Below are 23,367 nucleotides of genomic sequence, written 5' to 3'. Positions count from 1 at the left end.
ACACGTCCAGATCGCGTGGTGAATCCTGATTTCCTATTTCATTTGTCTTCTTCCTGCGAGGACTCGTCAGTAGAGGGGCCAACCCTGTATTTTTTCACAAGTCTCAATCGCTGGAATAGTACGACATAGGTAGCAAATAAGCTTTATTTCAATAAATCTAGTGAACACCCTCAGGTCTCGCGCTACAAAGCATCTAAATAGGTATTCGCAGGTAAAATGTGTGCTCTTTCTATCTAATTATTTTGAAGGTCTTGTAAGATGAACAATGCGGTTATCTGCGCCATCTGCTACTGCTCATCGGCCACCTCGGCGTCACTCTCAGTCAACGACTCAATATCGCCCTCGGCGACCAACTCGGCGAGCAACTCGGCAAGGCCCCCACGACTACGCTGGGATAGTTTCGGGCAGGAGGAAAGGATCTCCGACAGCATGCTCTTTGTCACGTTGGAGCAATTATCTAGTCTGAGCTCCTTGAGAACCGGGAAATATCTCCGGAGGATCTGGAAGGACAGCGGACCGAACTCATGCTCTTCCAGATCAAGGATGGTCAACCGCGGTAAGGCCGCTAAGATGGATGCGATATCGCCGTCGGAAATCATCAAACCGTTCCAACCCATGGTCAATGCCTCTAAATTGCGCCACGTTCCAGCTTTGGCCAGCTCCACAAAGTTTCTAGGCGCGGGATCATTGAGCCAGCGACTACGAAAGTTGAAAAACCATCCCAGCGTCTCCAAGGCCGGGCAGTTACATATGAGTTGCAGCTGGTCGGTCTCTGAATCATTATTGCCCTCATTGTACTGAAGACGCAGATCTCGCAGTTTCGGTAATGCGACGGCATTATGTCCAATATCAACGTCGCGGAGGTGAAGAGAGCTCAAGTTTGGCAAACTGGCGATCGCCTGTCACAGTCCGATTGTATTAAGACGTATCGAGCCTTGGACGCGCTGATATGTTAGGTACAGTCGATTCAAACGCGTATGTCGACGGATTAGACCGAACATTTCCGTTGAGTTGACATTCGAAAGAGTCAAGACCATTTTCTCGAGATTCGGGAAATTCAGCGCGGAGTGCTCGGCCGCTGTCCAATCAGCAAAACGAAGGGATACTCTGAAGATCTTGACTAGACCGCCATAGTGTTGAAGGGCCTCGAAGGATGGGGTTTTCCAATGTATGCCACCCAGATTAACATAATTCCAAACCTTTGCCGCCACCGATCCATGCCATGCCTTGCTCAACCGGGAACATTTCGCGAGGTCCCCGCGGTCCAGGTACTGAACGACGATATCCCTTATCTCCGGTAGATCCATCGCCATGAGCTTTGGAGGCTCTAACGTGGATGAGCTGTTGTGTGTGGTAAGTGTTGAGTTTGTCATTTTGGAGTGAGGGGAAGCGAAGGACTGATACTTGCGGGAAGGATTGTAAAGAGAGAGAGAGAGAGAGAGAGAGAGAGAGAGAGAGAGAGAGAGAGAGAGAGAGAGAGGTGAGGAGAAGAAAAAAGGCCTCTCCTGGTGCCTTTATGCCTTTATAGCCAACTCAGTCGACGAAAAGTAGCGCGGATACATTTGCACAAAGGTATTACGGGCGAAGATATCGTGCCTTTCGGCATAATGAGAGGTCTTGCTAACAGGCGTTTTTGTAGAAAGTGACCTTTGTTCAAAGCTCTTCTCAGTAGTCCTGGTACAATAGACTATTGATTACCTATTGTCGACAAACCACAAGATAGCCACAAAGCAGAATCGTAAGGCGCCATTATGCTCGCGACCTCGCTTAAATCGCGTTGTGGTTCCGCATTTTCCGCTCCAGCCGCCTTCTTCAGTAGCATCGCTGGAACACGACCCTAGGGTTTCAAATACCCTGTCTCCGCGTCGTTTTTACTTTATTTTCGTCCGTATGGAGTGAATAACAAGTATGTTTATTTCATCCATCCAGTCGGCAAGAATCCTTGATTCCTATCTTACAAAACATTTAAGAAAACATCTTCAGATGTTGGATAGGTTTCCTTTGTTCAAGGCCTTTTCAGAATGGTTTAGGTATGGTTATTAAGCCAAAGAAGGATCTTGTTCAATGAGCGTAGAGACTGGGTTCATGGCATATTTCATGTGGCTCCAATGGAGCCCCAGAAATGGATCATGCAGGTACTATTGTGCTTGTGTAATCTAATTTTATTCCATGAAGGCTTATTTCGCCAGGGGTCCGTTGCCGCGTTTTTTTTTTTTTTTTTTTTGAAGCAGGAAGCGGATAACGAGCGTGTTTTATTCTGTCTGCCTATCTGACTAAGATTCGCATATTTCGCGATGTAAATCATTCAAATCAGCTATTCGTCAGTGTAGGAAGTTTTCGTTTTCGTTGAAGAGCTCGTTGAAGGAACGGGTATAGCGACGCAAATGATCATTGGCAGCCATCGGCGGCATATCGGTGAGGCGTGTTCGACATGGCCAAGATAGCCACGGGCGCGAAGACAAGATCTCCAGAAGTATATCTCATGTAGCCTGGTTGCAACGATCGAGATGGAGCTCCTCAAGGGTCGGAAAATGGGCCCGGAGATGCTGTAATGATACTCAGCCGAACGCCGAACCGGGCATACTAAAAGTCGTCACCTTTGGCATGGCTGCCAAGTCAGGTGCAATGTGCTGTCAAGCAGGTCCAATTGATCTAAATAGACGGCCATTCTTTTCAACTTGGATCAGGCTCCTGCCTCGATCATCCTCAGGAAGCCTTGAATATGCACTTTTCAGATTCTGCTTCCATATTATAAGAGGTTGAATGCCATTCTAAGGTTTCCAAGGCTGGGTATCGAGGTACGACATGGATCTAGCCGACTATCAATCCTGAGGTGTATCCTGTTGAGGACCTTATAGTCAGCACTCGTGCGCTTGATGGCGGAGTGTTAATGTCGATAGGATCAACATCGACATCATAAACATTAAGCATCTGAAGAATTGATAGTCTGACGACGACCGTCCATATACGACCAAGCGATTGGTTAGACAAATGCCATCCATACTCTGTGCTCCACAGATCTAGATGCGTCGAATACGTTTGCTGATGAAGTAAGACGTATCTCTCGGTAATATCATCGTATTTAAGCAATAGGACGAGTCTCTGGAGGTTGGGGAAATACAGCTGCCGAGATAGCCACTCATTGCCAATAAGCTGTTGATTTTGAGGGTAGTCACCAGATGACGATAATGAGAAAAAGCTTGCATAGACGGATACCGCACGTGAAGCGTGAGTGTATCCCAGACTTCAGGCACCATCATACGATTCCATCTCCAGTTGAGCAACATGCATTTCATAAAGTTTCTGCGATCCAGGTATTGGCATATTATGTTCCTGATCCTCGGTATGTCCATGGTCTCGACCTTCGACTTGACAGCGGCTACATTGTGAGAAAGATATTTCCGCTGGTCGCGTATTTGCTCGGTAATAGTTTGCAAAAGACCCTAGATCGATGCCCGATGCTTGGGCATGTTGGAGAGTCGAATACAGGCCATATCTGTCGTTTGAAGCCTGTTGATGGCTGTCGCCATTGTCGACCTCAGTGTCTTGTTGCGAGACATGGGATAGTAGTTCGGCTTGCTGTTTCGGGAGAGACTCGTAGAGATTGTTCTTGAGCACAACGTTGAGCACCACATCAGGCCAGGGGGTTATTCTTGGCGGTGAAAGTCTATTAGATTTTATTTTTTTATTAACATAAATTCCCATGAGCACGCTGGTGAAAGTCTATTAGATTAAATAGCAAGCAAGCAGCGTAAGTTTATCTCCCTATGCATCACTCACTCACCCACTCAAAAAAAAATACCTTTCAAATTCGTCGTCACTCACGAAGGACACCACAGAATCGCCTTGCTTGACATATTGCATATTCTCAAAGACTCGTCGAATGCCCTTCCAGGGGATAACGTATTGTCCTGTCCTGCGATCCAGTCGGGTGTTGATTTTGATGATAGACGAAGCCGGCGATGTTCCAGATGATGAGATTCGAAAAGTCTGTGAAGGGCAAGTGACTTCGGCCTGTGTTCCATGTGTCGGCTGTGCCATAGTGTGTGAAGGAAGGCAGGAGAGTCATGGTCGAGAAGAAAGGGTGAGAAGGAAGTAAAAAGAAGAGATAGGAATGAAGACTGATATTGTATGATGAAAACCACCAACCATCAGGTGGGTAACGCTTTTCGACCCAGGATATATTTTCTTTCGCAAAACCCTGCCGGAGCATGAAGACACGTTATCGACATAGTCGTCATTGGCCCCTTATGAGGTTCATCCCTACTTCTGAGAACGTCAGGTATGTCTCAAGGATGGCTCTGTTGGCCGTTTTTTTTTTTATACCAATTTGTCTCTCGAGTCGATTGACCCTACGAATCTATCAGACCTAACTAGCAATGATCTACTACAGTCATCCTTTCCACCAAAGTAGAGCCGATCCACAGTCGCCAAAAGACAGGGCACATTCCCCGGGCCTGCCCCTAGGGCCTGTGCAACAATTGCCACACCTCATCATTGTGTTAAAAGCTGAAAACTTCTTGTTACAAAAAAGGATCTTCCCCATCCCCTCCATGGTTGTAGACCACCTTCTTCCTTGCAAGCAGTCCAGCAACGTCCGATCCGCTGCGTCTGGGTTGGGCAGGGGGCCAGGGCTTTTTTTTTTATTAACATAAATCCCCATGAGCACGAGACGCATGGTCCGCAAAGGCCCTGAAGCCATAGATGCCTTCCATGCACGGCAAAGCCGCATCCCCTACCAACTATGTTGGCTTGAGGCGTCAAATTCATAACCCACGTCGCATAGCTAGCCTAACCTAACTCCTACGTGACCTGTTGCGCGATACACGTCTCCTAGTCCAGATCCAATGTTAATAAAGTTGTTTTAAACCCAATAAACCCTCCATTATGTCCAATTTCCCTCGCCCCAAACAATGCTGCAGCACCCTATAATCCGCGGTTCACTTGCCAGGGCAACACCCGTTGGAAGGCTCTGTTGACCAAAAAGCGCAAAAAAATAAAATAAAATAAAATAAAAAAAACTCGAACTCAGTGGCCTCAAACGCAATCCACACCCTATATCAGTCTAATTACGATCATATGGAGCCTTTCCGGGGCCCACACGACGAAAAAAACGCGCCAAAAACGCGCGTTTTCCTCCTTATTCGAATGTTCGTCTATGAACCATACTATCAAAAAAGCACCTAAGCAACACGACGATCATCCTTCATGTCAACTTGGCCGAGTGGTTAAGGCGTATGCCTGCTAAGTGTATGGGATTTCCCGCGCAGGTTCGAACCCTGCAGTTGACGCGAAACTATTTTTGCTCAGCCGCTCTCGGAAGCCCCACCTGTCCGTAGTGGTGGAGTGAGCTGTCAGTGGTAGTAGTCGTAATAGTGTGATAGTGATGGACTGCGCTGCCGACTCTTGTATTTCTGAGAATGATTTTATTTTTACTCTGGACCGACCAATCCTTAAAAGCGACGATCTCGCCTGAAGCGTCTGGAGCGAGCAGGCAAACGGAACTAGAGATCATCCTTAACCCCTCCGTCACAGACCCAACACGGGAGGTTTCCTCAACGGACTTTGAACAGAGCGAATGGCCCCACCGGGCAGGTCTTTGACTACAATATCGGATTCCTACAGCTATGGTCCTACAACCCCTAGTTGAGCTGTTGGTAATATGTAGTACGAGAGCACTGAAACAGCATACTCCCTTCATCTTACCATAATCCCATCTTCACTTTGGGGTCCCCCGTGACATCGTTCTTGAATGTCGAGAGCTTGAAGATGAGTCCAGTGCTTGCTGACTGGCGGCGATAGTGATGCTGATAGCACTAGGATAGGGAGTAGCTCGAGAAAAAAACGCGAGTTGGGCGAGCTGTGCGTGTAGGGCTTGGACTTGCAGGACAAGGTGTGATTGAGGCTAGCTCGCGTCAGATCTTTATTCATGCGCACATAATAGACCCCGCGGAACAATCAGTTTGGCGCATCTTCTGTCTCCGTCGCGTTATCTTCTGAACCGAGAGAAACTGACAAAGGGATGGATCGCCCAAAATAGCCATCCTCTATGATCCTGGTTACAGTAGGGTTCGTCCAAATACACAAACACGGTGTCCTTATACTTGTTGGACCGTCGCTCTTGAAGGTAGTGCCGCCTCTTGGCGTTGATATCCTCGGTCTCGACAAAATCCCTAGTGTTCTCGACATCTTAATAACGGAAACCCTTTTTTTTTCATCAACAAGCGAATCGCTTCCTTGCTTGGAACCTTGGGTTGATCCGCGAATGGCACCTTGATACGTTAAACAGGACTCTAAGGTTAACAGCTTGTTCCTTGGTGTTCCTTTCTATTGCAATTCGTCGAAGGTCTGAAGCAAAAGATAGAGTGTGATTGTAGCATGGATGCTTTTTTCAACACGATATTCTTGACGGTATTGAGTGAGAATTCCATGTAATGGGCCGTTCGTAAAAAAGGATCCGATGTCGTAACAAGTTTCGCATTCTTTTTCTCCCTTGCAAAACTCGTAGTAATGAAGTACTGCTCTACGCTCCTCTACAGACACCCTTTTTCCTGAAGGCCATTTATGCTGTTTGACTGAAACGAACGTTCTGTTGGAAGACGCGACCTTTCGCAACTCTTTGATCCGGCTCTGCAATAGCTTGACCTTCTGCAGCTTCTCAATCATCTTCATGGTCTTAGAGGCTATTGGCCCTTCATCTTTTTCCAGATCGTTGGACAGAGTTTCGGAAAGAAGGTCAATGAAGGGGCGTTTTCTTGAAGTCTTCGTGAATGGCCTGTCCGGCGAAGTAGCATGGGCTTCAGACAAGGACAAGGCTTTGGCAATCTGTATATCGTAGTAGTCGAGGCCATCTTCCACAGCATCCAAGGCTTCGTCTCAATCTACGGCATGTTCCGATGTGCAAAAAGTTGATTCGGCAGCGAGATCTTGGGGTGGTGAAGAAGTGACAGAGCTTTGTAGCGATGTAGATCCCTCAGAACAAGCGATGGAGACGCGCTGTAAAACCCTGCCATATGAACTCAATGGGGCCCTCAATGATGTTGTAGAGCCGGAGGGATAGCGTTCATATTAGGGGAGTGTTTTTCTGCCACGTACAATCTAGGTATCGTTGGTGGGTCTACACATTATTAACCTGTGATCAAAAATAGGGGTTCCCAGCACTGTCATTAGGATTGACGACTGTTGTGAACTAAATCCAAAAGTCGCGTACTATCGTACAACATGAGAGATAAAAAAAAAAAGCGCAGCGCGTCTTTGAGACTGAGCCTGCCTCGAGTGGGGAAGTCAGTTACCAAATAGGAACAATGAAAATCCCACTAGCAAGAAAATAGGGAAGGGTAAACCTAGTCGAGTGAGAGTCTGCTTTGTCATATATCATGTAGGCCAACAACTTGCCAGACAAGGCTTCGAGATATCTATTAATCTATCTACATACACGAACGGAAAAGACACAACGGCATGTTTAAGATTGAGCCGAGGTCGCAAAATTTGACCTATCTGTTTCTTTTTTTACGTAGTTATTTGGCCATGCGTGGCATAGTACGGCCATTTGGAACATCCGAGGAGGAAGCAGAGGGGGTGCGGAATAAAAAGACACATTCCACAGCATCAGTTTTACCCTGCGCTGGTCAATTTCTCCTCGCTGCTATCGATACTGGAGGATCGATGCATCTCTTTGCTTTAAATTTAGCAGCGGAAAACAAAGGATTCTCACGAGCGAACGGCGGCGACAACAACAACAACAACAACAACAACAGACACAAATAGGTACTTCTTTTATCGTCGACTCGACGAGGGCCGTTGGGTATGCACAGGTATGCAAAGTTTTCTGAGGGAAAATATGCATCCGTTTTGGTTTGCGCATTGATTGTGCAACCGACCTATTGTCCCTATGAGGTCAACAAAAAGGCCCTCCCAGCCCATACACTTCCCTTCCCCCTACAACAACCGTGTACAGTATGTATCCGTATGTACTGGGAGAGGGTTGTATATATGCATCCCTTCTTTCAGCACAGTTGCAAGAGCCGCTACGGTTTTTTCAAAGGTTGACTTTATTACGCTATACAATTTTTTTTTGTCTGCTTTTTTTTGTCTGCTTTTTTTTGAAGATAGAATGAATTCGCGATTATTGATACAACAGAAACAGATGGAAAGAGCGGATAAAAACTAACTGAGTAGCTGGGGTGAGGGAAATAAAAAAATATTTGTTTGTCAACCCAAGAAATATGACAATAAGAGAGAGAGCCTTCCCAGTCCATCAACAAGCAGCATGCAAAAAGAGTAATAATCCTCCATCTCTGTATGTTGCCTATAGCTGGCCATGTATTGTCTTTGTTGTTGTTTTACTTTGTTCAAGGGACCGAAGTGGATACTTTAAAGGGCGAACTGGAGCGCGGCGGCAATACCTCCGACCAAGACGGCCAGAGAGCCAGCAATCAAAGAGTTTGCTGAGCTTGGCTTGGCGGTAGGAGAAGGAGTGGATGTCGTGCTCTGGGCAGTCGTGGTCTGGGCAGTCGTGGTCGTAGGAGCACTGGGGTTGTTAATCTGGAAGGGCGTGCTGTACGAGTTCTGGGGCAGAGTCAAGACGCGGAGAGAGTAGGTTCCCGTGGTGATCGACGTGGGGACCGTAACCGTAACCGATTGGTTGCTGCCGGAACAATCCAGCTTGCCCAAATCGGTGACGAAGCGGACCGCTGTTGAGGGGCCGTTGACGAGTTGGATATCGACGGCCTTCGAGGCATTGCCCTGCGAGGCACAGTTGCCGGTCCAGGAGATGTACCCGGATTGGCCGGTAGTCCAGACGGTGCCCTCGGTAGGGTTGCTATTGATTGGTAGAAGAAAAGACGAAGTGAGTGGACAGAACAGGGCGGAGATGAGGGTTCCCAGTAGGTGGTCGGATTCAAGCGGAGGTCACTGAAAAAAGGGGAGTGATATACTACACTTACTTGAGCTGGATGCTTTGGGCACTAGCAACGGCAGCGAGCGAAGCAACAGCAATAGCAGTGGTAAGGAACTTCATGGTGTAGGATGGGATTAGAGATTAGGATAGAGAGTGAAGATGGTTGGAAGTGTGTATGGGGGATATGAGGATGAAGAAGGAAGAAGAAGCAAAAGGAAAAAAAAAAGAAAAGAGCGGAAAAAATATCCTGCTGTCTGACGGGGTAAAGAGGTGCCCGAATATGGTATTCTGTGAATGTATCGTCGTCATCGGGTCTGGTAGCGGCAGTTAGCTCGCTCGATAGCTCGACGGGATCATGATGCTGATACTTGCTCCACTGCTTCTCAATCCCTCGCAGACCCAGCTATTGTGACTGCAAGTTGGGTACCCGGCAGGCACCGGCGGGATGGGATTTATTGGGTTCATGTAGGCAGAAAAGAACCGTGTCACCTGAAAGATTCGTCCATGACGGCAATTGCACGCTAGACCTGCACCTGCACCTGATATTCACACACCATTATTCACATCGATAACGATGATGATGGCTCAATTTAACGTGGGATGACTGGACGGTGCTCTCAACCCTCTATTGGAAGACGCACGGTATTGAGTTGTCCACCGCATGGGAGAGCTATGAGCGATTTCGACCAAATGGGCAGAAGCACGACCCCAAACCGCCTTTGTCCGTAATACAAACAGGCTTTTGCTCAATTAAAATTCAATTACCAAGAGAAAGCACATCTTTATTGCACATTTGACATTGAGCTACATGAACAATATCCCTATATCAACAACTCATGCACTTACGGTACCTAGAACTGATGAATAAGAATAAAAAACAGATAAAAAGCAATTGATTAGAATCTTTCGATTGCTCTTCACGTCTTTTTCTTTTTGCTTATCCGCGTTCAAAAAAGAGATGGATGAGGTCGAGGTCGAGGTCAGGGTTATACGAATTTGACACCATTATTGTTGTGTTTGGTCTGAATTAGCATGATAAGTGCATCATTCCCCTCGAAAGTCTTCCGAGTCCCATTGCGTTGGGCACGCGTCGATGCAACAAATATATTTATATTTACCTTGTTCACAACCGATTTGCTTGACAATACGTGGCGGATTGGTCAACTGAGATAGGACGTCTATGCGATACAAACATACCAATTGACGGTGGTTAATATCGTACATAGCTGGATTTATAAGCCAAGAAAACAATGAAAGTGCTGTTTTCTCGTGTGTGCTTCTCAGTTCAGAAAGGATGAACCAAGGGAAAAAAATGAAGCGAAATCAGATCCAGAAATATGTGCTAAGCGAATCAACATTATGTATTCTGCCTGGGGCGGCAAAGCAATCATCCTTTGGGCTTTTTTTTTTATTTCCGAGAAGAACAGAGTGAAAGAAGGGAATCGCGTGCTGAGAAACTTACCAAGAAAAGAAGATGCAAAGGAGTTGAAGGTGGAGGGCTGGGGAGTGGAAAGAAAGGCGATCATGTTGAGGGAGCTCCAGTGCGCTTTTATGCCAGAAGAGGCCTGAAAAAATACTCCTAAAAACAAACAAAGCAAGCCACTCAATAATTCCACGTCGGATATAAAACTCGGTGAACTTTTGTTTTTACTTCTCTGGGCCCTTTTCATGCTTTTTCATCCCCTCTTCTGGGTAGTTGAAAACAAGCGACAGAACCAGAGGGGATTGCGCCCTTGGCCATATCCTTTTCTCTTCTGCTGAAACCAATTTTTGAAGGGTTCCTTCGGGAACTCTACCTCTTTTCATATTAAACCAATTACTACTGATGGTAGTCAAAGAGGATGGGAACCGAAGCGTGCTAGTCATCAATTCTGAAAGAGACAAAGATGATCCCACGAGGAGAGTAGCCTTGTCGACTGTTGACTCTTTGAAAGCGGTTTACATCTCTCTCTCTCTCTCTCTCTCCTTCTATTCTGTCATCTTTCTTTCGGCTGTTGTTTTTTGTTGTTTTTTTTAAACATGAGGGGGGCGAGTGTGATTGTATGCTCTAGACTCTTCGTATGATTGCCACATTGCTTACCCTTCCTCAAATTGCTTATGACACAGTTGAGACATAAACATGGGAGGGTACTCTCTGCATGCAGTTCATCCCTTTATAGTCAATAGTCCTACAGCCCATAGTTGAAACGTTAGTAGTCTATCATAGACTAATTCCCATTTCACTTTGGGAGCCCGTGGCATCGTTATTGGATGTCGAGGACTTGAAAATGACTCCAGTGCTTGCTGACTGGCGGTGATTGTGATGCTGGTAGCACTAGAACCGGGAGTAGCTTAGGAAAAAGGCACCAGACAAGCAATTGCGACTGCCACAGCGGCGTGCGAGTTCCGGGTTTGATGACATGTCCGCACTGGAACGACGGGCAATCTGGATTGATACATTCAACTGTGCCGTGGACGCTCACGACTTTGATCTTGTCCTTTATCACACGACGGGACCGGGCTTGACGGACCTGGTGGAAGCAAAAGATACACGTCTTGGACGAACGATATTCATCGGTAATGGCAACAGTACAGTATCTCTTTAGCTCCAGCTCCGTAATGGATGTAGAAGTTATTCCAAAGAAGTAAAGTAAAAAAATGAACCTACTCTTATGCTCCTCGAGTGCACGCTGTCGCACATAAGGCCGTTCCTTAGCACAGAGCTTAGCCCATGCGCGTGTTGTTCGAAGATGCTGCGTATGTAACTCCTTTTGGCGACCTGAGGAGGACTCGAACGCCTGAAGGATACCGCGGATATCTTTCCGAGCGTCATGGGCCGTATTGGTTTCCTTGATAATTATTGTCTCCGTAAGCGAGTTCTCTCGTTTGGATATTTCCTGGTACGCTGCTTGGATACTGTTGTTTTCCTGCTGGCTCAAACGCTTCTCTGGCGTCTTGGCTATCCTTCGTGTGTAGGGGATGTCGTCCACCTGGCGCGCAGTCATCTTGTTAGATTTGGGCAGCCTCATAGCCTGGGTAGCCGTCGTTCTTGAGCAAGAAGGCTGAGAGGTACTCCTGATATTGGCACCTTTCTCTTCCAGAGGCTCGTCGATACCTTCAATATCGATATACTCATCCTCATCGGTCTGACTCTCTGGATAAAAGTAAGATATTCGATACGGGTACGTTATAATAGGGCCCGACCCCAATGCATCACGTGGCGTTCATCGCTGACTTACCAATGAGCCGGTATCGGTTGATGTATGCGTTGATTTCTCTAAGGGTCTGTGGTATATCCAAACGCTGAGCTCTGTCCTTCAGACAAGGACGTGGCTTTGGCAACTTGTATGTCGTAGTAGTCGAGGTCATCTTCCACAGCATCCAAGGCTTCGTCTCAATCTACGGCGTGCTTTGATGTGCAAAAAGTTGATTCAGCAGCGAGATCTTGGGGTGGTGAAGAAGTGACAGAGCTTTGTAGCGATGTAGATCCCTCAGAACAAGCGATGGAGACGCGCTGTAAAACCCTGCCATATGAACCCAATGGGGCCCTTAATGATGTTGTAGAGCCGGAGGGATAGCGTTCATATTAGGAGAGCATTTTTCTGCCACGTACAATCTAAGTATCGTTGGTGGGTCTTTACATGTATGATGGCGACCTTATTGCATGAAACAGCTACCAATATACAAACTGTACATCAACAATTGAAGTAGAATGAAGACTGAGGTTGACGGTTCCAGTCTGCTACGTCGTATTTTCAGAAATACACATACTCTTTGTTCGTATTGGCTTGAGGAGGAGATAGAGCAGTTGCACATTCCCCACACGCAGACAGAGAGCGCCTTCCTCATAAAAAGGGCGCAGCTGTACTAGAGATTAAGGTTTATATATTTCGTTATGGATGTTCGTGTCGACCCTGTCTCACTGCAACCAGTTGAGCATGGCCGCACAAGCCGTATGTGCTCTTGCTCTCTTTTATTTTGTCTTACAAGTTGTAAGGGCCCAAGGCTCACTTGTCGAAACAGAGGTGAGAATAGGTCCCCTTTCTTTCCATCCCTGGCACTCCACTGGCACTCTCTGTTGGCTATTGAAGAATGTCTACATGTCCTTCCAGTACCTGTAGAGCACCATTGGGCGTTGAATGAAGGCCAAACCTTCGGTTATCGATTTGAAATAGACAAATAACAAAAGGAATCGGCATTGTCTCGTACGACCTTTGGCACCGGTGCTATCGTAACCTTGTTACCCATTCTGTTTGATTGTTCACTTTCGTCCAACCTTACTACTGCAGTTGCTGCATTTACTTCTTGACCAACACAGTTATCTGCTCAAGGGATCCGATTTCGATTCCTTTCCTAGTCCCTTAATCGTTTCACCACAGGAGAGAGATATGGAGAAAGAGAGAGCCTCAGTCACCACCGCGCACAACTAAGATAATTACTCATACACAGGTGTACATGTGTACATGGTGGCATGGCTGGAAGGTTAAGTGGAACAGCAAGTGCCAATAACACACGATATACGGTTACAATAACTGAAAATACACACGAAATGCTTTCAAGCAATTCCAAAACAAAAACAGCTAGAGGGACCACTTGTTGACAGTGTTTTGCCATGGTGCTAATTGAAGAATGATTATTGCATCCAAGTCGTCCTGGGCAGACGCAAACGCCTCCTTTTTTTAGATTGAGAAATGTTGAGCCCTTTTTTCATGGTCCCAAGGCCCATGCTATTGCATTGCCCATGCCTATAGCCTCTTGTTGCTCACCTTCATCACCTCAATAACTATCAATGGTTCAACCATTCCATCGCGCTTGTTGCCGGTAACGAAGCATACGTGCCCTCCTTTTTTTTTTTTTTTTTTTTGTCCGGTCTGAGATCGCATTCGTGAAAGTATCCCATGCACGTGGAGCGAGCATCCATGTTCTGTGCGTCTTTGATCAAGGTAGGATGTAATAGCTAGCGGATAATAGGATGTCCTTATTCTTATAGCTAATGCTATGGAAGTTTTAACAGGACCCCGTCGACTTTTGAAATGCAAGGGTAGGCGCCGCATTCAGATCTCAAGCAGATGACCGTTACTTTTGCAGGCGAACAAAGAAATATGTAAACGGTGATTCAGTCATTTGTTCAATCCAAGTCCTTTCCTTTCCAGCTCGGAAGCAGTAGATAGATTCTTTTCTCCTTGAGCATTTACTCGCCATCGAATACATATCTCGCGTACTCGTGGTGAGATGCGATGTGGTATTTGGTTATTTAGGGTCTCGTTGTTTGTCTCGCCTTGGCGGTAGAAAGTCACTGAGCAGGTGCAAGGCAAAATGCACGATGCAAGACCTATATTGAAAGCCCTTTTTTTGGTCAATAATAAGACATTCAGAAATCGACAAAAAAAAAAAAGGGGAGTGTAATTGAGGGACATTACTGCGAGTAGATGACCAGCAGACCTTCTTTATTATATTTTTTTTTCCTCCGCGCACTAACGATTACTTGATGTGTGCATTCCGTAGTTTCTGGATAGAAGTGGCAATTGAACAGTTCGCCACAGTGGGTTTCCTTGATGTTTTCGAGTCCAAGGAGGTTGGTCATGAATTCAAGAGGATATAGTTTTGGCTTTTGGGCGATCGATTAAATCGGCCTGTTATTTTTTCCCCACAACAGCGGATAAAGGTACAGCAGGAGAGGACCAAAGCGCGGGTAACCATCCAAGAGGAAAAAGAAACGATATGAGAGAGAGGAAAAGGGGAAAGGAGACGCACAGGAGGCAGGAGTGGGGACAGGGGCAAAGGCAGGGGCAGGGGCAGGCATCCGGATCCCAAGGGGATGTGCAGTGAACAGCAAGTAAAATAAGTACCGAACTCAATCTAATCCATGGTCGCAGCAGACCAACAGGCAAGACCGGGGCAAGACAAAGTGAGCGGCGGAATGCACCCATAAGAAATGAATGGGTGAATGAATGCAATATGTCCGATAGACTGAATACCTGAGTGTGGTGTGTGAGTATGAGCGTGAGTGGTGTGTGTATGCTTTGCTTGGCCTCTGCCTTGACTGAATCGTCTTAATTCAATTGAATAAATCCTGTATAGACTACAGTTGTAGACTAGCCTATACAGAGTAGTGTGTGTGTGATCTTTCTGTCTTGCTTGGTGTAGAAACGGACCTGACCTGACCTGAACTTGGCTGACTCTTTTAGCCCTGGAGGGTGCAGCTGTTTGGCTTGGTCTTATTCTCCTTCCTTGTCCTTTTCTCCATCTGCACATTCGTTCCCTCTGTTCTGCTCCCACACCCTCTCTCCTCCTCCTCCTCATTCCATCTCACCCGCTCACGTACCCGTCTCTTCCTTGCTCACTCGCCCTTTTCTTTCACTTTTCTTTCATTCCACTTTGATTCCGAACCCCAATGGACTTTTTCCTCTCAGCTTTGCCGTCGTCCACAACGATACCCCCGCCCGTTGCGCTCTCCGCATAATCCTCACGCTTTACATCTTCTACATCTACCACCTTTTCTATCCACCTTGACACTCAATTGCTTTTTCCTTTACATTTATAACACTCATTTCTTCTCGAGAAAAAAAACCCCATATCCCAGCCAGTAGATTCCACGACCAGCAGCAGCAGTAACCAAACGACCATCCACTGTTGCAACTACAGTTATTAAGACACACTACGCCTCAATTGAAACGAAAGAACACGAACAAAAGCAAGGATACATCCTCCCGAGGAATTTTTACTCTTTGACATAAACATATTGACCACAGCACACGCCCACATCACACCTTCCCCGCACCAGATCAAACCCTGCTCACGTTAAAAAAAAAAGGTACGTTTCTTTCTCTTCTCCCTCTCTCTGGTTTCTAGAGATGTTGTTTGGAGAACCAATGCCTCCATTTTCTCTTCAATGAACTAAATCCTTTGGGCCAGGCATTGAGGCGAGTCAGCCGGTCTTTCGGTTGATCAGCCAGTATGAAGGATTGTATTTCTCCTCTTTCATTCCCAGGTCTTGGTGTTGTTTCTTTTTCTATCTGTCTGTTCCTATGCTCGAATTGAGCCTGCCCTTTCAATTTAATTTATTGTTCTTTTTTTTTTTTGGGCATGGTTAATGGTAAAATGGTGCAGCAGCCATGGGCGAGTGGAGTGAATGGGGTGTGTATGCTTATTTTTGTACGTGTATGTACTATGTATGGGTATGCACATATGTTATGTACACTTCAAAAAAGCGCATGCTCGCTTGTCAGCCATGCAGAACTTGGTACTCTTTTGGTTTCAGGGAGACAGGCACGCAGGCGCACAGGGTGGGCCGTTCGGTTTCTTGATCCATCCCGGCTCTTTCTTCCTCTCGTTCTTTCTTTGGCGTTGCATGCAGTGGCAGTACTGTGCCATTGGTTATCCCTGTTCTCGTCCTATCTGGCATAAGTGCCGGGGGCAGGAGCAGCGAGGTTGCATTTCCTGTTGCTGTTGCCCGATCGTAGGCCAGTTATCGTGTACTGTTCATCATTCTTTGCACCCTCTTGGCTTCTTTTTTTGTATGTGGTTTTCATATTTCGTCTTCGTCCTAGCTCACCCTGAAAATGGACCATTGTAAAGAGAAATATAAACCTGCCGACCTCAATACTGCACATACAAACACATCTAATTCATAAGTGTCATACTCGCATCGCTCAAAGAGAGGATAGAGGAGATTTTCTATGTTTGTTGGTTGTTGCACTCTTTTCGTGTAGCGTCGCTAGTCCTCACTTATTGGTTGTTTGGTCATCGTCGTCAACAACAACGACGGCATCATCATACCGCAGCTTTGTTGGTTGCTGCGTACTTTCGTTTCTCTCTTCGTCCATGTATCTGTATTTAAGTACGAGTCTGTGTGTGTTGCACCGCAGTCTTTTTGTAGCTGCAATAACCGGCCAAGCAGCCAACCAGTTGGTGGGTCGGTGGGTCGATCAGTCACCGCAGAGGAAGCGGCGAGGCATTTGGACTCAATTCGGACATACCCAATTTATATCCGCAATCTCCACAGGTTATTTTTCTATAGCCCGTTTTCCTTTGCATTTGCCCATCCTTCTTTCTTCTCTTCAGTCGACTTTCATTTCTAACCATTTTGCTGTGCGTCGCCACACCCATCTTCCGCAGTTCTGCCCAGGCTATCAAAACAGTAGCAGCTACTACCACTGCTTCTTACCTCTCCATAATCTCGTTTCGGATAGATAATCTTTAAACACAGTTCTTTTCTCGTTCCTCATTCTCCTGCAGCAACACCTCAGTCCTGCAGAATACACGGACACTTTCATACGAAGCAACAGAAAAAAAAACAATTCTTCTTGCCTAATCATCATCACCTTTTCCACACTTCCCTCGCACCAGGTCCTCTCTCCGCAATGGCCGCTCAAATTGATCACAACCGCAACATCATCGTCATCCCAAGAGATATCTATCAAAAGTGCACAGAGGACCTCCCTTTGCCCCGCACAAGAGTCCTCAGAGCGCGCGATGTGACCTCAAGGAAGCGCCCTTTCAACAATGCCGCTTCGGAACGTAGCCCGGCGCGACCATCCCCTCAAGGCTATGGCCAGCATTGTCCTATCAGTCCCTTGACGCCCGCCTCCATTTCGTGCCGGCCTACCCTCGTCGATCTCACTGCAGCCTGCACACCCGCAACATCACTATCCTTCCCTTCTTCTCCCTCTCTCACCTCGTCCCTCTCACCCTACTCTTCATCCTCCTCTTCCTCCACAACCTCTTCCTCCTTTGAGGCCTCTGCCTCGATTGCAAGGTCAGTGGCTCAACAAGGAGCCGTATTCAAGCACGGACAAGGGAACAATGCTGTCACTATCGGGGGCCACATTACGACCATCCATCTGAAGAATCTTCTGGTCCCACCCAAGAAAAGGAAACTGTCTGCTGCCCTTGCCTCACACCCCTCCCAGGAACACCCTGGCAAAACACTGTCGCCTGGAATCAAGAAACCGAGGCTTGACCTGAATACCCAGCAGCATAGGGGAGCCCGATCCGTGTCCCCCGCAAAAGCGCCAGCACGGGAGATCATTGTAATCTCCTCCGACGATGAAATTGAGGCAACTCCTGGCACGACCCCCAATCCAGCGACTCCCACTTCTGCTCCCACAGCAGAGCGCAACCACAAATACCGCATTGCTTCCGAATTCCGACGCGTTGTGGACACTATCTTCCCGGCCTTTGAGGTTCAGCACAAGGCCACGCTTGAGCGCGCGTATGCCACGAGTCGAATTCTCCGGGAGAACTACATTGTCACGCGCTATCTCGGCAGCGGAGCCAGTGGGTTTGTACTTGCTGCCAAGCGAGTGTTTGATGGACGAGAAGTAAAGATAAATTGCAAATATCCGAACTTATTTCTTAATCGGCTACTTGTTGCTAACTGTTTCTGGCTTGATCTTGCTGCATCTTGACTTTGTGTAGGTTGCGATCAAGGTGATTCCACATACCGGTGACCATGTAGAGCAAAAGGTGCAGCGCGAACTGGGGATCCTTTTGCGACTCAAGGAACACGAGAACATTCTGGCCTTCCTAGATCATTTCACATCCTCGCTCTATGGCGACATTGATCCTGAGGACCAGTCCAACAAGGACATCTCGTACATCGTTACTGAGATGGCCGGCTTCTCGCTCTTTGATTTCATCGAGCTACACAAGCCCATCCAGGACGAGGATGCCTCGACGCGATCCAAGAACATCCAGGAACTGCCGCGGTCCACATCCTCGTCTCCTTCCGTCTATGGTTCGGCCATCCAAGAGGACGATGTGCGCTCCATCTTTACACAGCTTGCTCTTGCACTTCACTCGATGCATTCACAGAACATCGTCCATGGAGATGTCAAGGACGAGAATGCGTTAATCAGCATCGATCGCTCCACCAACACGTATCGCGCCAAGCTTTGTGATTTTGGTCACTCCAAGTATCTCCAGCCAGGTAGTTCCCCCTGCTTCTCGTTTTACGGAACCACGATCCTGGCTCCCCCTGAGATGGACAACAACGTCGCTGCGCGTCAAAAATCCAAAGAGCCCAACCGGCGCTCAGGCAACCAGTCGACAACCTGGGATCTCTTCTATGGATATGAGGCCGATGTCTGGGCCCTCGGACTCACACTCTATACCATGATCCACGGGGACTTGCCAAAAGAGCTGTACGAGACCGACTCAAAGAAACTGGCCTTTTACAAGCGAAGAAGGGCCTCGCGCCGAATGTTTCCTTTTACGTTGCAAGAAAACATCAATCCAGGTAAATGCATGATTCAGGTCTTTGGTTCAATACATTCGCATGCATTATGCGGAACGAATCGTGGACGTTGTTCTTACCATCCTGTCTTATTTTTTTATTGTTGTGTATAGATCTCGAAGAACTGTTGAAGAGCATGCTGGCAGTTGACCCAGCAAGGCGGCTTACGATGAGCCAGGTGGTTAACCACAGATGGATACTGAACGAATCCCAATGAGCTTTTGACGGGGGCAACCTCCCCCCCGAAACCCACAAGCGATGGCATTATCGCCGACACACAATACGCTACTATACTCGATGAATGATTTTTTTTTTCTTTTTTTGCTTCTACTTTTGTTTATCCTCTCTTTGCTTGTCCCGCTTTAACCACCACTGCGTTTTAGTCATGTCACACCTCCTCTCCCCTCTACCACCATCTGTACTTATCTCCTTGTATTTCCCAGTCGCCATACCAATAGTTTTACACGACCCTCCCTTGCGAATTCATCGCCATAATATCTCTTCCCACATGCAGACACATGAACGCACTTGATTTATCTAAAAGTAGGGTTTAGGAGTCTTTCTTACAATAAAATAAGATGCCAGTTACAGCTGGGCAGTATGTTCTTCACCGCACTGAAATTGGCCATGCTGACGGAAGCAGACAATGTTCGCGTTTACCTGACATGGTCTACTCCTGTTCTACTCCTGTTCTGTTACTCCTTCTTTCCCCTTGTCCCTCCCTCCTTTGTCATTTCCCTTACCCCTCACACCGACGACAGAGGTATGTTCCTGAATTTTTGTGTCTATCCCTTCCGCTATACGATCTCGTACGAGCCAAGAGCACCGTGCGAGCAAATTGAATAGTGGTCACAGGGGCGCTGAGCCCTGACGTTTGCCCAGTGCTTCATACTCATTCACCTCATTCCTATTTCACATTCTCACCAACGAACAGCAGCAACCGGCGACAGTAACCGAGACGCGCAGAAACAAGTCGCATAGGGGAGAACATATATCTTTTTGACAATGGGTCAACAACTCTCCACACGGACAGGTCGCTGCAGGTTGTCCTTGCTCGTCACTTTGTTCTTGGCAACACAAGACCTTCACCACAACCTTGGGGGCGCAGTTTCGGTCGACGCTTTACTCATCCCCCACCGACTAGGGCAGGGTGTTCAAGAGTCTGGCTATCATCCCCAGCGGTTTCTTTCCTCGAGTGGACAGGGGTTTCAGATCCAGGATTTCGATGGCGCACTGTCTCCCGTGTTCTCTGATGATCATGAGCAGGAAGAAGAATTCGGTAACGACGGAATTATCGACGGTAGCATGGATGATGCGCTCGACAGGTCGGTACGGCTTCAATTAGAAGAGCAAGACAGGCGTTATCTGGATGCAGTACACCCAATTCTAGGCTCGCAGGTTGAACCTCAATTGGTTGAGGCTTCAGCCGAGCCAGGAAACTCAACCTGGAGACTCTGGTACAGGACACCTGCAAAGTCGGTTGAGGAGGATGGATTCCTGCTCGGAAACGGGCGTACGCAGGTGTTGGTGGGAGGAAACATTAATGTTGAGAGACTTGTCCTGAATGAGGAATCATGCTGGTCCGGTGGACCCGGTTCCGCCAGGAAATCGAAATTTGGATCGATGATGGAAGGCGGTGATGAGGATGGGTACGAGTATCGGGGCGGGAATGCGGCAGAGGACGAGGCGCGAGAACGATTGGATGCATTGGAGGAGTTTAGGGACGCGTTGAAGGAAAAACAGGTGATTAGGCCTTCATCACCGATTGTGAAGACTCTGCAAGGCGATGAGCGAGGGTTTGGAAGACCGGAGGCATTTGGTGAGATTGTGGTCGAGGAGATGTATGCGTTTGAGAAGGTGGAACGGTACAGGCGTCAACTGGATTTGGAGACGGGCGTGGCGAAGATCTCGTTCTTGGTCGGTGATATCGAGTATACCAGGTGCGGGGACGAAATTTATGACGCTCTCTCCTTGAGTAGACAGTTTTGACCAAGCGATTGACAGCATCTTTTGTTGCGTTTTATGTATTGTAGAGAGCATTTTTGCAGTTATCCGGATTCGGTGTGCGTCATGCGCATGACGGCCTCCCAGCCGAAATCGATCAACATCAAAGTGTCGCTCAACTCCTTCCACGCCCAAGGGCTTGAGTACACGAACATTCACAACCGACTCGGCATGCGTGCTCGACTGGCGTCCAACAATATGACTGTCGAAGGACAAGTGGCCGTCAAACCTGAGGGCGCCACGGGCGTTTCGATGTCGAATAACCGTCAAGTGGTCGCGCTGAGTTTCGACGCTGTTGTATTATATTACACCATCGGCACTGGTTGGACTGCAAGCGCGTACCCGAATTTTGAAGACTCGGATCCGCACATCCGACTCGCTAGCATCGTTGATAAGGCAACGACGATGTTTTATGTGGACCAGATTCAAAAGCATGTGCAGGATTACCAGAGCTTGTTTCTGGGGTTCGCTTTGGATCTGGGTCAACCAGAGAACGCATTGGCGACAGACGAGCTAATTAAGGCGAGCCGTAAGGGTAAAGCAGGAGATGAGGAGAGTTACCTGGAAGCGCTGATGGTGCAGTACGGGCGTTACCTGCTCATAGCGTCCTCACGACCGGGATCCTTGCCGATAAGCGGGCGTAATGTGTGGAGGATGGATGCCGATGCGGACGAAGATTCTCCAAGGTAGGCCCGGCATCGTGTTTATTATGCAGCGCCCTAAGATGCTTCTATAGGGTTGAGGAACGTACCTTGACTAACAATATCGTGATGTATTTGATATTAGCGATGGGTACAAGATGAACATCGATCTGCAGATGAATTACTGGCTGGCGGAGGGCACCGGATTGGGCGAGACCGTGACCCCTCTGGTCGACTTCATGGAGAATCTCTTGCTTCCGCGTGGCCAAGATACAGCAAAGCTACACCACGGCGCCCGCGGATGGACTGCGTACACGTACTCGAACATCTGGGCGCACACTGGGCCGACTGCACAACCAAAGTCGTTCTACTTCCCAGCAGCGAGCGCTTGGCTGTGTCAGCATGTCTGGGATCGGTACCTCTATGGGCAGGACTATTACTATCTGCGAGATCACGCCTATAAGCTGATGAAGGGCGCATCGCAGTTCTGGCTGGATTCGCTGGTTCAGTATCAGGGCAATCTAACGTTCTTGACCTCGCCTTCGTATTCTCCAGAACATGGGCCGTTTACGGTGGGGTCGGCGCTTGATCAGCAATTGATTTGGCAGTTGTTTAACGCGACACTCGAGGCGATTTCGATTGTGGGTGAGCGTGATAAAGTTTTTATTCAGAATCTGACGAGTACGCTTGCGGATCTATCGCCGGGTCTAAAAATCGGTGCCTGGGGCCAGCTTCAAGAGTGGAATCTGGATCTGGATGATCCAAACGAAGCGCATCGACACTTGGCGCCGTTCTGGGCGGTATATCCGGGGCATCAGATTTTCTTGCTCAGAAACGAGACGGAAGTTGGTCGGGATGAGCTGTTGGAAGCTGCACGGATGACACTTTCGAGGCGAGACTTTGGATTGGCGGAGGAAGACCTGGGTTGGCCCAAGAGCTGGCGCGCAGCTGCATGGGCGCGTCTGGGTGATGGGGCCAAGGCGTACAATGCACTTGACTTGTTTAAGCGGTATAGCATTAAGTACCCGAACTTGCTCGATTTTAAAGAAGGACTTTCAGGACAGCTAGGTATGGGAGCAGCGATTGTGGAGATGTTGATCCAGAGTCGAGCACCGGGTTTTGTCGATATCCTGCCAGGTGCAGAGACTGGGCTTCCGGATCGGTGGTTGAAGAAGGGAGGTGTGCAGGGGTTCAGGACGCGTGAGGGTCATAATGTTACGGCGACATGGGAGAATGCGAAGGTGCGGAGGGTCGAGGTCTTGACATTGTTGAAGGCTGCGGTCCTGAACGTGAGGATCGCGACGATGGGGGGCGAGGAGAAGACGCCGGCTGAGAAGGTTCATGTGTCGATCAAGGGGTCGACCAAGCCGGCGGTGTTTGCGCGCGAGGAAGACTCGATTGTGCTGACGATGGCCAAGGGCCAGACATATCTGATTCAAATCGATGAATGATTGCTTCTCAACGACATAGTCCTGTAGTTTATTCATGGTCATGTAAATACACCCCGGTGTATATCTGGTGTCCCGTTGAAGAGGTGCCCTATCGACAACGTACTCCCATTGAGCAATTGCCCCTTTTGACACATCGATACGCGACCCCTAAATAGG

At 47.9% G+C, this 23,367-nt stretch overlaps 6 protein-coding genes and 1 non-coding gene across 7 annotated transcripts; 3 read left to right on the top strand and 4 right to left on the bottom strand.

Moving 5' to 3' along the window:
- Positions 1 to 287: 287 nt before the first annotated feature.
- Positions 288 to 1,373, bottom strand: BC939DRAFT_506255 (uncharacterized protein; the record flags this gene model as incomplete). The annotated part of the gene is made up of 2 exons (XM_051560761.1): positions 288 to 899; positions 1,017 to 1,373. 2 exons carry the CDS (start codon positions 1,371 to 1,373, stop codon positions 288 to 290), a joined length of 969 nt encoding a protein of 322 aa, XP_051408733.1.
- A 1,873-nt stretch (positions 1,374 to 3,246) lies between these two features.
- On the bottom strand, positions 3,247 to 4,051 carry BC939DRAFT_521495 (uncharacterized protein; the record flags this gene model as incomplete). The annotated part of the gene is made up of 2 exons (XM_051561214.1): positions 3,803 to 4,051; positions 3,247 to 3,667 (listed from the first exon to the last, which is right to left on the bottom strand). The coding sequence occupies exons 1-2, from the start codon at positions 4,039 to 4,041 to the stop codon at positions 3,247 to 3,249; spliced, it is 660 nt and encodes a 219-aa protein (XP_051408732.1). The 5' UTR covers positions 4,042 to 4,051.
- Positions 4,052 to 5,210: 1,159 nt separating this feature from the next.
- Positions 5,211 to 5,291, top strand: BC939DRAFT_t156. The gene has a single exon. It is a non-coding gene; the product is annotated as a tRNA-Ser (tRNA).
- A 2,742-nt stretch (positions 5,292 to 8,033) lies between these two features.
- Positions 8,034 to 9,120, bottom strand: BC939DRAFT_461955 (uncharacterized protein). Its single transcript, XM_051557060.1, has 2 exons — positions 8,946 to 9,120; positions 8,034 to 8,821 (listed from the first exon to the last, which is right to left on the bottom strand). The coding sequence occupies exons 1-2, from the start codon at positions 9,017 to 9,019 to the stop codon at positions 8,374 to 8,376; spliced, it is 522 nt and encodes a 173-aa protein (XP_051408731.1). The 5' UTR covers positions 9,020 to 9,120; the 3' UTR covers positions 8,034 to 8,373.
- A 2,269-nt stretch (positions 9,121 to 11,389) lies between these two features.
- Positions 11,390 to 12,247, bottom strand: BC939DRAFT_531736 (uncharacterized protein; the record flags this gene model as incomplete). The annotated part of the gene is made up of 3 exons (XM_051561632.1): positions 11,390 to 11,433; positions 11,547 to 12,032; positions 12,118 to 12,247. Coding segments are annotated over 3 exons (660 nt in total), but the record flags the coding sequence as incomplete, so codon positions are not given.
- Positions 12,248 to 17,241: 4,994 nt separating this feature from the next.
- On the top strand, positions 17,242 to 19,332 carry BC939DRAFT_506251 (kinase-like domain-containing protein; the record flags this gene model as incomplete). The annotated part of the gene is made up of 3 exons (XM_051560760.1): positions 17,242 to 18,201; positions 18,299 to 19,118; positions 19,229 to 19,332. 3 exons carry the CDS (start codon positions 17,242 to 17,244, stop codon positions 19,330 to 19,332), a joined length of 1,884 nt encoding a protein of 627 aa, XP_051408729.1.
- Positions 19,333 to 21,137: 1,805 nt separating this feature from the next.
- On the top strand, positions 21,138 to 23,211 carry BC939DRAFT_401041 (Six-hairpin glycosidase-like protein; the record flags this gene model as incomplete). Its single annotated transcript, XM_051552583.1, has 2 exons — positions 21,138 to 21,805; positions 21,906 to 23,211. The coding sequence occupies 2 exons, from the start codon at positions 21,138 to 21,140 to the stop codon at positions 23,209 to 23,211; spliced, it is 1,974 nt and encodes a 657-aa protein (XP_051408728.1).
- Positions 23,212 to 23,367: the final 156 nt, after the last annotated feature.

Source organism: Gamsiella multidivaricata, assembly GCF_025024155.1.
Source record: "Gamsiella multidivaricata strain RSA 2152 chromosome Unknown BC939scaffold_69, whole genome shotgun sequence".
Lineage (NCBI taxonomy): Eukaryota > Fungi > Mortierellomycota > Mortierellomycetes > Mortierellales > Mortierellaceae > Gamsiella > Gamsiella multidivaricata.
This window is presented reverse-complemented; position numbering and strand designations above follow the sequence as displayed.

Excerpts from the sequence above, each read along its gene's own strand:
- BC939DRAFT_461955 (XM_051557060.1), bottom strand. The coding sequence starts at position 9,019 with ATGAAGTTCCTTACCACTGCTATTGCTGTTGCTTCGCTCGCTGCCGTT. Across the intron at positions 8,822-8,945 it reads GCCCAAAGCATCCAGCTCAA|CAACCCTACCGAGGGCACCG; the intron begins GTAAGTGTAGTA and ends ACCAATCAATAG.